The sequence below is a fragment of the Chroicocephalus ridibundus genome, chromosome 23 (assembly GCF_963924245.1).
Source record: "Chroicocephalus ridibundus chromosome 23, bChrRid1.1, whole genome shotgun sequence".
Taxonomy (NCBI): Eukaryota; Metazoa; Chordata; class Aves; order Charadriiformes; family Laridae; genus Chroicocephalus; species Chroicocephalus ridibundus.
The window spans coordinates 1,613,145-1,626,711 of NC_086306.1; the positions used below are offsets into that span (position 1 = coordinate 1,613,145).

Genomic DNA, 13,567 nt, shown 5'->3' on the forward strand with positions numbered 1-13,567 from the left:
GGCCCTGCTCCCTCCGTGCGGGGCTCTCCCGGTGCTGGCACGGGCCCATGGGGCACTGCCTGCATCCAACCCCCTTTTTTTCCTCTCCCCACCCCTCCCACCCCCCATTCCTGCTGGGTTTGGGGATAAATTTTTTTAAATTTTTTTTTTTTTTTTGTCAGCCTGTCATATATGGCAACCTTTTGCCTCGGTGACCTCATGTTTGGCGGCAGACCAAGGGGACCGGGCTGGGACGCGAGGAGGCAGCAGGTCCCCAGGGTTCGGGGCGTGCGGTGGGGACACGGATGAGCGCGCGGCCGGGGGACACGCATCCAGCCCCCGGGTGCTGAGGTTCCCCGGGAGGAAGGAGGATCGCTGGGGCAGAGCCATTGAGTGGGGACGCTGTTGGAGGCGCGGGCACGCCGGCCGGCCGTGCTGGGGAGACACCATGTCCCTGTCCCGCCCCGCGGGGTGACAACCCGGAGCCTGCTCCCTCCCTCCAGGGCTGGGGGGGGACACACCAGGACTCTTGGGTCTCTTCTGGTGGCGGTGGGACCCTGCAGCTCTTGGTTCTTATTGCCGCACCGGGGCCTCGATGTCCCTGCCCCGAGCACAGCTCAGGACCCCGCAAAGCAGGAGCCAGCCCGGTCACCCCGTGCCTCAGTTTCCCCGTCTGCAACCTGAGTCCTGGTAGCTCTGGGTGGTGGCTCCGGGGCATCTCTCCTGCCCACCCCCCGGCCCCCGGGGGCTCGGGGAGAGTCCCCGCTCTGGGACCGTTGCCCTTAAAAAGGCAGCCGGGAGTTTGGCAGCCGCTGGTTGGCCTTTGCGAGGGCCGCGATCTGCTACGGCTCTGCTCGCCGCCTGCCAAGGCTGCAGCCACAGGGCCGGGGGTGGGTCCAGCCCCCCCCGTGCTGCACTCGGGCTGGGGGGGGGGCCAGGGGACAGCACTCCCCCCCCCATCACCCCTTTTGGGGGGTCTGGGCTCATCCTGCCTCCAAGACCCTCCCGGGGAGGGGGTGAGAGCTGGGTGCACCCACCACGCGGGGCTGGGCTTGGGACCCGCGAGTCCGGCCCTGCCCGAGCCGAGCCTTTGGGGGGACGAGGGGCTTTGGGCCACCGAAAGCCCAAATTGGGACGGAGAGAAAAAAACCCGGGGAGAGGAGATCCCAAAGGTGCTGGATGCTGGGAGACATGGAGGAACCGAGGCCGGGAGGAAGCGATGCACCAACCCGGTGCGTTCCCAGTGTCCCAGCGATGTCAAATTCCCACCCCGGCTGCGGGGTGTCCCCCACAGCAGAGCCCCGACACCCACCTCCCCCCGGGTGGGGCTTCTCCACGCTCTCCCCAAGAACCGGAGATGCTTCCACCTCCTTTTTGCCGAGACCGTCACTTATAAGGACTTGTGTCTCACTTGTTTATCGCAGCGGAGCATAAAAGGAACGGACTCACAAATGGGATGTCGCCTCCCAAGCATCCCCGCATACATTTTTCTTACAATAATTAACCGTGCTGGGTCCTACCATCAGTCCAAGGTCAATTTAATGAAATAAAACACCTTATATGGCCATATGGCTAACACACCATCACTTAGCCTATTTAGGGTCTTTGTTTAGAGAGGATCCGCCTCTGAGGTTTCACGGGCTCGCTGGTATTTATACCAAAGGCGCGTCGGGACTCGGTCCCAGAGGAAAGCTTTCGCGTCCGCGGTGAGTACTGCCCGGCCCTGGCTTCCCTTTGGCTTGCAGGAAAGCGGGAAGGAAAAACACCCCCGGGGGGGAAGGGGTGGGTTTCGGGGTGCCCCAGCTCTTACGGGGTGACCCGGCTCGGTTCACACAGCGCAAGGAGGGGGGTTGCCAACCCTGGCACGACCCCGCAGCCGGGGGCTTCCTTGGAGGCGACGAGAGCTGGGCTGCGGCCAAAGCGGGTCGTGCTCTTCCAGAAATCCCCGCGATTTGGGGGTGTTTTTTTTTTTTTTTCTTCTTTTTGGGCTCTTGCGAGGTTTTCGCCTGCTTCGCTCTGGATTCAGGAGCGCATCCACCGGCAGAGGGGGGCAACCCCTGGGAAGGGCTGGGGTTTTTTCCCATTTTTGGGAAAGGATGCGAGGGCAGAGCAGCAAGGGGCTGCCGAGACAGGACCGGAGGAGAGGCCATCGCCTGCCTTCCCCCTGCCCGCTCGGGGGCCACCAGCCGGGGACGACGACACCGGAGCTCCCCCGGGCAAGCGCGGGCAGGAGGCTTTGACACCCATTTTGGGCACCGGCTGGCCAAGGATGGAGAAGCAGCATCGGCGTGGAGCAGCGCCCGCGGGCGATGAGCGTCACCCCGCTCCCAGCATTCCCGCACCGGGGCAGGACCCGGCGGCCACCCCTCGTCACAGCCCGTGGAGGATTTTGCGGGGCCCGCACGTCCCCAAGGACTCCAGCTTTTCTCAACACCCAACGCTGGACGCGGTGGCGCGGCGTAACCCTCTCCCCCACCCTCCTTTAACGCTGTTTTCCCCCCTTCGCCCCAGCTTATCCCCCAGGTCCCCCTGAAGGCCAACCGCTCCCGGCCCCACCATGTGCGAGGAGGAGACCACCGCCCTGGTCTGCGACAACGGCTCCGGCCTCTGCAAAGCCGGCTTTGCCGGCGACGATGCCCCCCGCGCCGTCTTCCCCTCCATCGTGGGGCGGCCCCGGCATCAGGTGGGTACCTGGGGAGGGGTGGGGGGAGGGGAGGGAGGTGAGCAGCAGCCCCAGGTCACCCCCCACCCTGCTTTTAATCAGCGAAATGAGGCTAACGAGGCTGTCTCTCTCGCCGGTGTTAGGGTGTCATGGTAGGCATGGGGCAGAAAGACAGCTACGTGGGCGACGAGGCGCAGAGCAAGAGGGGTATCCTCACGCTCAAGTACCCCATCGAGCACGGCATCATCACCAACTGGGATGACATGGAGAAGGTGAGACCGCCCGCCCCCAACCCGGGACAGGGAGCGGGTGCCGGCCCCGGCTTCGGTTTGGGCTAAGACCCCGATTCCCCTTCGCCCACCTTAGATCTGGCACCACTCCTTCTACAACGAGCTGCGCGTGGCCCCCGAGGAGCACCCGACCCTGCTCACCGAGGCACCCCTCAACCCCAAGGCCAACCGGGAGAAGATGACCCAGGTGAGGTGCTGCCGGGTCCCCGGCCGCGGGGACGGACCCTCCGAAACCTCAGGAAGGGCTGGGGAATTTGGGGTTTAGCGAGCCAAGAGGGGCGGGCGCGGGGCGGAGGAGCGGGTTGGGTGGTGGGCTGAAGCTGGGCGAAGCTTTAACGAGGGCAGCGCTCGCGTGCGGCGCGCGGACCCGCGGGGTTCGGTCACGCCGATGCGCTGAGCCACCGTTTTTCCACGCGATGCACACGCCCGCGCGATTTTTCCCTGCGATGCGATGACTCGCGTCTCCACGCGATGCCCTGCCCCAGCTGGTTTTCGGCGCCACGCAGCGATCCACGTGTCGTTCTGTGCGATGCATCGACCCGCGGGTCCGCGCAATACAACGATCCACCTATTTTTCCGTGCGATGCAACCGTCCGCGTGTTTTACCCTGCGATGTGCTGACCCCGTGTCTCCAGGAAGGCCCCCCTGGGTTGGGGTGGGATGCGCTGGGGACCCCCACGCTCCCCCCTAACCCGCTGCCCCTCTCATCCTCCCTCCCAGATCATGTTCGAAACCTTTAACGTCCCCGCCATGTACGTCGCCATCCAAGCCGTCCTCTCCCTCTACGCCTCCGGCCGCACAACCGGTGAGTGGGACACACGGCATCTACCACCCAGGGTCCATCCGCGGTGGGAAAGGGACCAAGGTGGCTTCCAGCCTCCTCCCTCACCTTCCTTCCCCCTTCCCAGGCATCGTCCTCGACTCCGGGGATGGTGTCACCCACAATGTGCCCATCTACGAGGGCTACGCTCTGCCCCACGCCATCATGCGTCTCGACTTGGCCGGCCGCGACCTCACCGACTACCTCATGAAGATCCTCACCGAGAGGGGCTACTCCTTCGTCACCACCGGTAATGGGGCAGGGAGGGGGTCATGGGGTGACGGGGGACCCCAGGGTGCCGCCGATGCGCTGGGTTGAGCCTGTTCGCCATCGTCTCCTGTAGCCGAGCGGGAAATTGTGCGCGACATCAAGGAGAAGCTCTGCTACGTGGCCCTCGACTTCGAGAACGAGATGGCCACGGCCGCCTCCTCCTCCTCGCTGGAGAAGAGCTACGAGCTCCCTGACGGGCAGGTCATCACCATCGGGAACGAGCGTTTCCGCTGCCCCGAGACCCTCTTCCAACCCTCCTTCATCGGTGAGCCCACCCCGAATTGTCCTGGCTGTCCCCTAGGTGGTTGCCCCCCATCCTCACCACCCCACCAACAGGCAACCAGCCCCCATGGGTGCCCCACAGAGGTGTTTTACACCCCCCCAAGCACTTTGCACCCCAAACTAAGGGGACAAACCCACGGGTGACCCCATGGCTCTTTTGGGGAGCCCTGAGGAGGTGTGGGTGGGGGTCAGGGTGCTGACAGCCCGCTTCCACCCCAGGCATGGAGTCAGCCGGCATCCACGAGACGACCTACAACTCCATCATGAAGTGCGACATCGACATCCGCAAGGACCTCTACGCCAACAACGTCTTGTCCGGCGGCACCACCATGTACCCCGGCATCGCCGACCGCATGCAGAAGGAAATCACGGCGCTGGCTCCCAGCACCATGAAGATCAAAGTAGGTTGGGGGGGGGGGGTCCAAAGCTGTGGTCACCGACACCCCAAATCCTCTCCTGGTGCAGGCCTGGGGGGTGATCGGGGGGGTGCATCCTAACGGCTCGTGTCTCGGCAGATCATCGCCCCGCCGGAGCGGAAGTACTCGGTGTGGATCGGTGGCTCCATCCTGGCGTCCCTCTCCACCTTCCAGCAGATGTGGATCAGCAAACCCGAGTACGACGAGGCCGGACCTTCCATCGTCCACCGAAAATGCTTCTAAGCCCCCTCCCCACCCCGTGGTGGCCCCCCATGCCTGGGTTGGGGCGCCCTGCTCCTCCTCGGTCCCCGCTGCTCCTCCCCGCCGCCCACTGCGCATTAAAGCCTTTTCTCCAGGCTCTGCCCCTTTTCTGGGAGATTTTGGGGCGTTGGGGGGTGGGAGGGGTTTGGGGGGGAGCTGAGGGCAATGGGGTGAGGGACAGGGGAGCCCCGACCTCACCTTGGTGCCCATGATGTTATGCTGACGCCTTTGACTTTGCCTTGGTGGCCCCAACCCCGTGTCAATGCCCTCAACCCCATGTTTGTGGCCCCCAACCCCATGTTGTTGCCTCCAACCCTGTGTCCATGCCCTCGACCTCATGTTGTTGCTCCCAACCCCATGTTGATGCCTCCAAACCCGTGTCGATGCCCTTGACCCCATGTTGGTGCCCCCAATGTTATGTTGGTGCCCCCAATGTTGTGTTGGTGCCCCTGACCCCATGTTCATACCCTTGACCTCATGTCGGTGCCCCCAATGTCACATTGATGCCCTCAAACCTGTGTTGATGCCCCCAACCCCATGTTGGTGCTCCTGACCCCATGTTGGTGCCTCTAACCCTGTGTCAATGCCTTTGACCTCATGATGGTGTCTCAACCCCATGTTGATGCCCTTGACCTCATGTTGGTGCCCGCAACCCTGTGTCGATGCCCCCAACCCTGTGTCAACGCCTGTGACCCCGTATTGGAGCCCCCAACCCCATGTTGGTGCCCTTGACCCCATGTTGGTGCCCCCAGCCCTGTGCTGATGCCCTTGACCCCATGTTGGTGCCCCCAATCCTGTGCTGACGTCTCCAACCCTGTGTCAACGTCCTTCACCCCATGTGTGTAAACCCAACCCCATGTCGATGCCCTTGACCTCATGTTGGTGCCCCCACCCCTGAGTTGATGTCCCCAATGCCATGTTGATGCCCTTGACCCCATGTTGGTGCCCCCAACCCTGTGCTGATGTCCCCAATGCCATGTTGATGCCCTTGACCCCATGTTGGTGCCCCCAACCCTGTGCTGATGTCCCCAACCCTGTGTCAATGCCCTTGACCCCATGTTGATGCCCTTGACCCCATGTTGGTGCCCCCAACCCTGTGTCAACGCCCTTGACCCCACATTGGTGCCCTTGACCCCCTGCTGGTGCCCCCAACCCCATGTTGATGCCCCCAGCCCCATGTTGATGCCCTTGACCCCACGTTGGTGCCCCCAACCCTGTGTCAATGCCCTTGACCCCCTGCTGGTACCCCCGACCCCATGTTGATGCCCTTGACCCCATGCTAGTCCCCCCCAACCCCATGTTGGTGCCCCCCACCCTGTCAACGCCCTCGACCCCACGTTGGTGCCCCCAACCCTGTCAACGGCCTTGACCCCATGTTGACACCCTTGACCCCCTGCTGGTGCCCCCAGCCCCATGTCGCTGCCCCCCATGGCACGTCAATGCCGCTGCCCCCGTGTCGCTGCCCCCGTCCCCATATTGACCCCCCCGCCCCGTGCTGGTGCCCGCCCCGTCCCCCCCCCCGCCCCAGCGCTGCCGGGACACGCCGTGGGCGGGACCACATTTGCATAAATTACCATAACCCCCCCCCGGGCTCCCGCCGCCGCTTCCGCCGCTGTTTCCTCCCCTTCCCCCCCCCCCGCCCCGCCGCTTCCCGCGCGATGACGTCACGGGGAGGCAGCGCGCGCCGCTCGTTACCATGTCATTAGCATATGACGCGGGAAGGCGGAAGCGGCGGCGGGATGGGGCGGTGCGGGGCTGCCCTGCGCCTGGCCCTGGAGGGGAACATCGGTACCGGGGCCGGCGGGGGGACACACACACACGACACACGGGCGACAGCGGGGTCCCCGGGGTGACGGGGCCGCTTGGCGTCGGGGGGCTCTGCCCGGGCGAGGGGCTGGGGGGGGGGAGGGGGGCAGGAGGATTCGGGGCGCGGGGGGGGTGGGGGGGGTTGGTGTCGCAGGCTGAAGCCTCTCGGGGTCCAATTTAATGTTTGTAATTAATTCATCTTGCTGCCCGGCTCTGGGGGGGGGGAACACCCCACACACCCGCGTTACCCCACGGCAGGAGCCGGGGGCGGGTTGGGGGGACACACGGGCTCACCCCCACGCCGCCCCCCCCCCACCACCCACCCACCCACACTCTCTCTGGTCCCCGCAGCCGTGGGCAAATCGACCTTCCTGAAGCTGCTGGGGGCCACCTTCCCCCAGTGGCACTTGGTGACCGAACCCGTGGCCCAGTGGCGCAAGGTGCCGGCCGGCGGTGGCTCGGCGGAGGTAATGGCGGGGCAGCGGCTGCGTGGCGGCACCGTTGGCGGCACCGCCGTGGGACGACCTCGTGTCCCCCCCTCCCCGTCTCTTCCTTCTCCAGGTGGCCGTGGGCTCCACCAACCTCCTCCAGATGATGTACCAGGAGCCGGCCCGATGGTCCTACACCTTCCAGACCTTCTCCTGCATCAGCCGCCTGAAGGCCATGCTGCAGCCGCCCCCCGCGACCCCCCACCCCGTGCGGGTCTTCGAGCGCTCCCCCTACAGCGACCGGTACCCAGACATCCCCCCCCGCCTCGCCCCGCGCTAAAACAGGAGAGAAGAGGGATGAAGGGATTAAATGGGATAACGAGCAGCCCTGCGGCCCCGGGTTGTGGCCCCCCCGGGGTGAGCAGAGCCACCGGCCCCGGTGAAGCCTGAAGCGATGCTTAATTCCAGAAATGCGCTTGCTGGATCATTTGGGGGCTTCCTTATCCCCCAAATAATGTTTGCCGGTGGCTGCCCTTGTCCCCACCCGTGCCAGGCGGCGGCTTGACGTCCTGTAGGTGATGGGGGCCGGGTGGCTGCGTGTCCGTCCCCCCCCCAACATCACCCAGCCCCGAATTAAGGGTTTCGGCTTCGATTAAATGCTGCCTTGATTAAAAACCGGTGCCCGGGTGGTGCAAAAAAAGGTGGATAAAATGGCCGCGAAGCCGGCAGGGGCATGGGATGGCCCAGAGGTGCCGGCGCTGGCGGTGCCAGGTGCCCTGTCCCCTCTCTCCGTCCTTTCCCAGGTACGTCTTTGCCAAGAACCTCTTTGAGGCCGGGCACCTGCAGCCGCTGGAGTGGGCCATTTACCAGGACTGGCACGGCTTCCTCCTGCGGCAGCTGGGCCCCCGCGCCGCCCTCCACGGCTTCCTCTACCTGCGGGCCACGCCGCAGGTGGGTGCCAGCCAGGGACACCCCCTCCCCCTCGCCCCCCCGTGTCCATGCAGCAGGCGTTCGGCTCGGCTCGGAGCCCCGTGAGCTCCTGGAATTGCGAAAATGTTGGGTTTTAGCCATAAATCGTTGGCCCGGAGGAGCATGACCTGCTGCCGTTCCCATGGGAATGTCGGGGGGAGTTTTGCTCTGGATCCTAGAGCGGATTTTGGGGGGGGGGGGGGGGGGCTGCAGCATCTTCCGGGGATGCCTGGTGCCCGGCTGTGGGCCCTCCCTGGGGGCTGCTTTGTCCGATGCTCACATCCCGTTAACCCCCCCCGCATCCCGTTAACCTCCTGTCTCTCCCGCATCCCGTTAACCTCCCATTTCTCCCGTTAACCCCCCCGCATCCCGTTAACCTCCTGCCTCTCCCGCATCCCCTTAACCTGCCATCTCTCCCGTTAACCTCCCATCCCTCCCTGCATCCCATTAACCTTCCATCTCTCCCATGTCCCTTTAACTTCCCTGCATCCCGTTAACCTCCCATCTCCCATTTCTCCCGTTAACCTCCCCGCATTCTCTTCACCTCCCATCTCTCCTGCATCCCATTAACTTCCTGCCTCTCCCACATCCCCTTAACCTCCCAGTCTCTCCCGTTAACCTCCTGTCTCCCATTTCTCCCGTTAACCCCCCCGCATCCCGTTGACCTCCCCGCATCCCGTTAACCTCCCACCTCCCCGCATCCCCTTAACCTCCCGTCTCTCCCGTTAACCTCCCGTCTCCCATTTCTCCCGTTAACCCCCCCGCATCCCGTTAACCTCCCACCTCCCCGCATCCCCTTAACCTCCCGTCTCTCCCGTTACCCTCCCGTGCGGGCGCAGACGTGCCTGGAGCGGCTGCGGCGGAGGGCGCGGAGCGAGGAGGGGGGGATCCGGCTGGGGTACCTGCAGCAGCTCCATGCCCAGCACGAGCGCTGGCTGGTGGAGAAGACCACGGAGTGAGTCCCAGCCTGTCCCCGCTCCCCCCCCCCTGGCCCCGGCACCCGGACCCGCCATGGTTTGGGGGTGACCCCCTTGATTTGGGGGGGTTATTTGATTTAACCCCTTTTCTCCCTCTCTTCTTCAGGGTCCACTTTGCAGACGTGAAGCACGCTCCCGTCCTGGTGCTGGATGTGGACAAGGACTTTGAGCACGACGCGGCCGTGCAGGGCGTCCTCATGGCACAGGTGGGCACAGTGGCACGGCTCGGTGGCATCCCGCTGCCGGGAGCGCGGCCGGAGTCGTGCTGACCTCTGAGCCTCTGCTTCGTCTTCATTTTTCCATGGAAAAAATAATTTCCGCACCCTTGAGTCTAAGCCGGTTTAAGCCTCGGCCATCCCAGTGCCATACTGGCGTTATCCTGGTGCCGCCCCGGTGCCGGGCTCTCAATCGGCTTCTTGCAGGTGGAGGCTTTTGCGACGGCGCTGCGAGCCGAAGCGCTGCCATCGCACCCCAACCCTCGCTGAGCGGCGGCGGCGGCAGCACCGTCCCTGCCCACCGGTACCCGGAGCCGGGACAGGCGCATCAACCCCCGTCAGCTCCGGCCGAAAATCCTGACGCTGAGGACAAGGGACACGTCCCGGTCCCCAACCGTCCCCCTCGGCCCTTTTATTTTGGGCGAGGGGTGTGTTGAAGGCGCTGACGGCGCGGGATGCTTTTAAGGGGAACGAGCGGAGGCGCAGCCGTGGGATGAGCTTGGGGACGGCGTGACGCGCTCCCCGCGCGCTGGGGGGACCCGGTCCCTACCGTCGCCCCCTCCCCATCTCTGGGCTCCCCAACCCGGGGCGCCGGAGCCGGGGATGCTCCGTAAGGTGGATTTATTGCTCTGGTTAAATTCCAACGGCAAATCGTCGTGTTTAAGTTACACCAACCCCCGTATTTTATTATTTATGTAGATGTATTTTTTTCCCTTAAATTAAAACCCAAGCGATGTCGAGCTCTGCTGCGTCTCGACCCACAGGCGGGGGGAACGCGGGGTCGGCGGGGGGGTGGGGGGCTCCAGTGGGTGCTGTCCCGCGGGGGGACGTTGTTTCTCCGATTTTGGGGTGTTTGCGGCCAGGGGAGCAAGGGGGGGGGAACGCCGTGGAGGTTGGGGGGGGGGGGGGATGACAGCGCTGGATTTGGGGGAAAACCATGGGGATTTGGGACACGCTGGGTGGTTTTTGCTGGGGGGGGGGGGGGGGGTTGGCTCTTTAGGGGGCGCCTTGGTGCGTGTGCGGGATCCCCCCGGGGAGTGTGCGACCCTACATAAACACGGGGGGGGGGCGGGGCGGGGGCGGGGCCGAGCAAGTGCGAGGGGCACCTGCCCCAGAGGTGGGGGGGGGTGTTTGGGGCTGGGAGGGGGGCTGTGGGGCAGGGATTGGGGCGGGGGGGTGGTGGCCATGGGTCAGGGATGGGGGTGGGAGGGGAGATTTGGGGGGGGGGGGGGTGAGTCTGGGGGGCAGGGGGTGGGAGGCAGTGGGGTGGGGGGCGGCGGAGCTGGGCTGTGTCCCCCCCCCCCCCCCCCCGGGGGGTTTTCTCCAGCGACCCCACAATAACAACAGAGCGGGACCTGCAGGGACCCCCCCTAACGACCCTACAATAACAACGCGGGGGGGGGGGGGGGCGCTGCCACGGACCCACAACCGACGACCCTCCAATAACACCCCGCCGCACCCCCACACCCAGCGACCCTACAATAACAACCCCCAACCCCCCCCCCCCCCCCCCCCCAAACTCCCGCTTCCCCCCAAACCCCTCCAACACCGCAAGGGCGCCCCCCCCCCCCACCATAACCCCAGAGGGTCTGGGTGCCCCCCCCCGCAACCCCCCAACCCCTTGCTCGTTGTGGGGGGGTGGCACAAGGCGCCGGCCGCGACGCCCCCCCCCCCGCCCCGGCCGGCGGCGGGACCCCCCCGAGCGGGCGCCGCAGAACAAAGGACGCGGCGGCGGCGGCGGCGGCAACGTGCGGCTCCGCTGCGACCCCCACGGGGGGGGCTGGGGGGGGGGGGCAGTCTGCCGCCTTATTTCACCCCCGCTTTCCTTCCCCCCCCCCCCCCCCCCCCCCCCACCGTGCATGCACTTAGCTCCGGCCCTAACCCACCCCCCCATTTCCAAGGGGGTGCCGTACCCCTTTTTTTTTCCGGTAACGCTCTTTATATCTAAATGTGGGGGGGGTGGGGGGGGGTAAATAAGGGCGGGGGGGGCGGTTGGAAAGTTGCCGGTGAAGTTGTGCGGCGGCGGGGTGAAGTTGTGCGAAGCTGCGTGGTTGTATTTATTTTTTTTTTAATTTTTTTTTTTTTTTTTAAGGGAAAAAGGAAAATAAAACGCAAAACGGGGTTGGAAAAAAAATAAAGGGGAGGGGGGGTGGGAAGAGGAGGGGAAGGGGGGGGTGTGGGGGGGTGGCAGCACCCCGTTTTGCTGGGGGTTCGGGGGAAGGAGGGGTGGGGAGACACCGGGGCCGCCCCCGGGGTGGAAACGGCGTGGGAATGAAAAGTTGGGGCGACTCGACGTCAGGCGGGTGCTTCGTCCCTGTCCCCGCAGGAGTCCCCGGCGTGTCCCCAAGGCCGGGGGGGGGGGGGACACACGACACGGGACGGGACGGTGACGGCGTGATGTCCCTCTCCTCGGCCCCCCGTTTCCTCCGCCAGCCCCGTCCAGCCACCGGTTCCCCCTGCTCCGCTCCGCCGGGGGGGAGCCCCGAAATCTAATTTTCGGCCCCGGAGCGAGATGGAGAGGTGCGAGGGGCTTCGCCGGGAGGTGAGTGCTCCCCCCTAACCCATCCTCCCCCCCCCCCCCCGCTTCCCGGGACGCCTTTGCCTTTTTGGGGTGATTCGTGACCTCTCGGGGTCAGTCGTGACGTCACTGTGACTTGTAGGGGGGCTCGTGGGGGTGGGCAGGGAAAGCCCCATGTCCTGGTTGTTTGATGGTTTTATTGGGACCTTCTGCTGCCTTGAAAACTGCTTTGATGCCTTAACACTTCCCCCCCCCGCCAAATCTCAGCTGGTCCCTGGGGTGTCCCCAAAACGCCGCCGCGGGGTGGGCGGCAGCGGGACCCCTGGGGCAAAACCTGCCTTTAAATTGGATTTCCTTGGATTTCTTGGTACAAAAGAGCAAAGCGCTGCGTGAAACCCACCCTATTGGGGGGGGATGTCCCTAAGAAACAGGGGGTGGCGAGGAAGGGCGGGGGGGGTGTGCATGGGGAGGGCAGAGCCGTGCCCAGGGGGGAGCATCACCGGGCAAACAAGTTGCGGCATTTTCTCCACCAAAAAATTACAAACGCCTTCCTTCGGCGCTTCTGGTTTTACCGGCCGGGGTGGTTGTAACTGGGATTTTCTAATATCGTCGTGCCCAAGCAGGCAGGGGGACGGCGGGGGGGGGAACGGGGACGGGGGGCTGCTCCGGCTGCGGGGGGGGTCTCTGCAGTGGAGAGGTGGGGGAATATCAACCCCAAGCAGGAGATTTTTAGGACTTTTCCCCCCCCCCAAAACTTGCCGCTGCTTTGGATTTTTGGGGTATCGGGGCGGGGTGAGCGGCTGCCTCGCGCCTCCGGCTTGGTATCCGGCAGGTTTTACCTTTGGGATGGGCCGGTGGGACGCTGGGCCGGGGCGGTGGGGACGTGGGGACAGGCGGCTCGCCCGGCTGGCACATGGCAGGGGGAAGGACTTTGCCCTTGGCAAAGCGCCGGCGAAAAGGGCTGACGGTGGGGATTTGAGCTCCGGCACTTTTCCGGGGTGGGCGTGCTAAAAAAGATGATTCTTTAAAAATGCTGCCGGAGCCGGGGCCGGCACCGGTGGGATTCCCCTGGGAAGCCCAGTGCCTGCCCCGGGCTGGTGCCAGTGGTGCCAGTGGCCGAGCCAGGGGTGTGCCGCCATTCCCACGTCCCGGCGCCTTTCCCGGGGAGGTTTGGCAGACGAAGTGAGCCGGGAGCCAGCCCCTTTTCCCCGGCACCGGTTCTGCCCGTTCCTCCGGCTCGGCCGGGCCCGGGAATGCCGGCATCTCCCCTGGCACCTCTGTCGCTGCTGGAGCCGCGCTCGTCCCGGTGGGGTTGGATTTCCACGCCGGGCGATGCGTCCCCATCCACGAGGAGTGGGAGAGGAGGAGGAGGGAAGACGATGGAGGTCGAGGTTTCGCTCCGCTCCCCGTCCCGCGGCGCCACCGCTGGACCCTCTCCCGCCCTCCCCTCTCGCTCTCTTTGCCATTTGCATAACTAATGAACGTCTTGGGAACCTGCTCGTTACCGCCGCGGCAAAATATACGGCAAAGCCTCGCTCAGCGCCGGGGAGCCGCCGGTTTCGAACAAGAGTCGCCCAAAGAGCGGGGCTGGCAGAGGGGAGGATGCTCCCACATTCATTTAAGGACAAACTTTAAATAAATCCCATGGGAAACCCCATTCCCGGCAGGAACGGG

General features: G+C 65.0%; 2 protein-coding genes across 4 annotated transcripts; both read left to right on the forward strand.

The window, feature by feature from the left end:
- The first annotated feature begins 1,641 nt into the window (after window positions 1–1,641).
- ACTG2 (actin gamma 2, smooth muscle) lies at window positions 1,642–5,053 on the forward strand. Of its 2 annotated transcripts, XM_063358617.1 has the most exons (9): window positions 1,642–1,685; window positions 2,491–2,662; window positions 2,785–2,913; window positions 3,008–3,118; window positions 3,652–3,736; window positions 3,840–4,001; window positions 4,095–4,286; window positions 4,523–4,704; window positions 4,819–5,053. In XM_063358617.1, the coding sequence occupies exons 2-9, from the start codon at window positions 2,537–2,539 to the stop codon at window positions 4,960–4,962; spliced, it is 1,131 nt and encodes a 376-aa protein (XP_063214687.1). In that variant the 5' UTR covers window positions 1,642–1,685; window positions 2,491–2,536; the 3' UTR covers window positions 4,963–5,053. The 2 variants fall into 2 exon arrangements, with proteins under 2 accessions (XP_063214687.1, XP_063214686.1); XM_063358616.1 differs by lacking the exon at window positions 1,642–1,685 and having other exon boundaries at window positions 2,060–2,662.
- A 1,600-nt stretch (window positions 5,054–6,653) lies between these two features.
- On the forward strand, window positions 6,654–10,115 carry DGUOK (deoxyguanosine kinase). Of its 2 annotated transcripts, XM_063358815.1 has the most exons (7): window positions 6,654–6,768; window positions 7,138–7,253; window positions 7,348–7,517; window positions 8,018–8,165; window positions 9,023–9,138; window positions 9,267–9,366; window positions 9,583–10,115. In XM_063358815.1, exons 1-7 carry the CDS (start codon window positions 6,690–6,692, stop codon window positions 9,643–9,645), a joined length of 792 nt encoding a protein of 263 aa, XP_063214885.1. In that variant the 5' UTR covers window positions 6,654–6,689; the 3' UTR covers window positions 9,646–10,115. The 2 variants fall into 2 exon arrangements, with proteins under 2 accessions (XP_063214885.1, XP_063214886.1); XM_063358816.1 differs by lacking the exon at window positions 7,138–7,253 and having other exon boundaries at window positions 6,658–6,768.
- The last annotated feature ends 3,452 nt before the right edge of the window (window positions 10,116–13,567 follow it).

Excerpts from the sequence above, each read along its gene's own strand:
- ACTG2 (XM_063358617.1), top strand. The coding sequence starts at position 2,537 with ATGTGCGAGGAGGAGACCACCGCCCTGGTCTGCGACAACGGCTCCGGC. Across the intron at positions 4,287-4,522 it reads CTTCCAACCCTCCTTCATCG|GCATGGAGTCAGCCGGCATC; the intron begins GTGAGCCCACCC and ends CTTCCACCCCAG. Across the intron at positions 4,705-4,818 it reads CCAGCACCATGAAGATCAAA|ATCATCGCCCCGCCGGAGCG; the intron begins GTAGGTTGGGGG and ends GTGTCTCGGCAG.
- DGUOK (XM_063358815.1), top strand. The coding sequence starts at position 6,690 with ATGACGCGGGAAGGCGGAAGCGGCGGCGGGATGGGGCGGTGCGGGGCT. Across the intron at positions 7,518-8,017 it reads CGCTCCCCCTACAGCGACCG|GTACGTCTTTGCCAAGAACC; the intron begins GTACCCAGACAT and ends GTCCTTTCCCAG. Across the intron at positions 8,166-9,022 it reads ACCTGCGGGCCACGCCGCAG|ACGTGCCTGGAGCGGCTGCG; the intron begins GTGGGTGCCAGC and ends GTGCGGGCGCAG.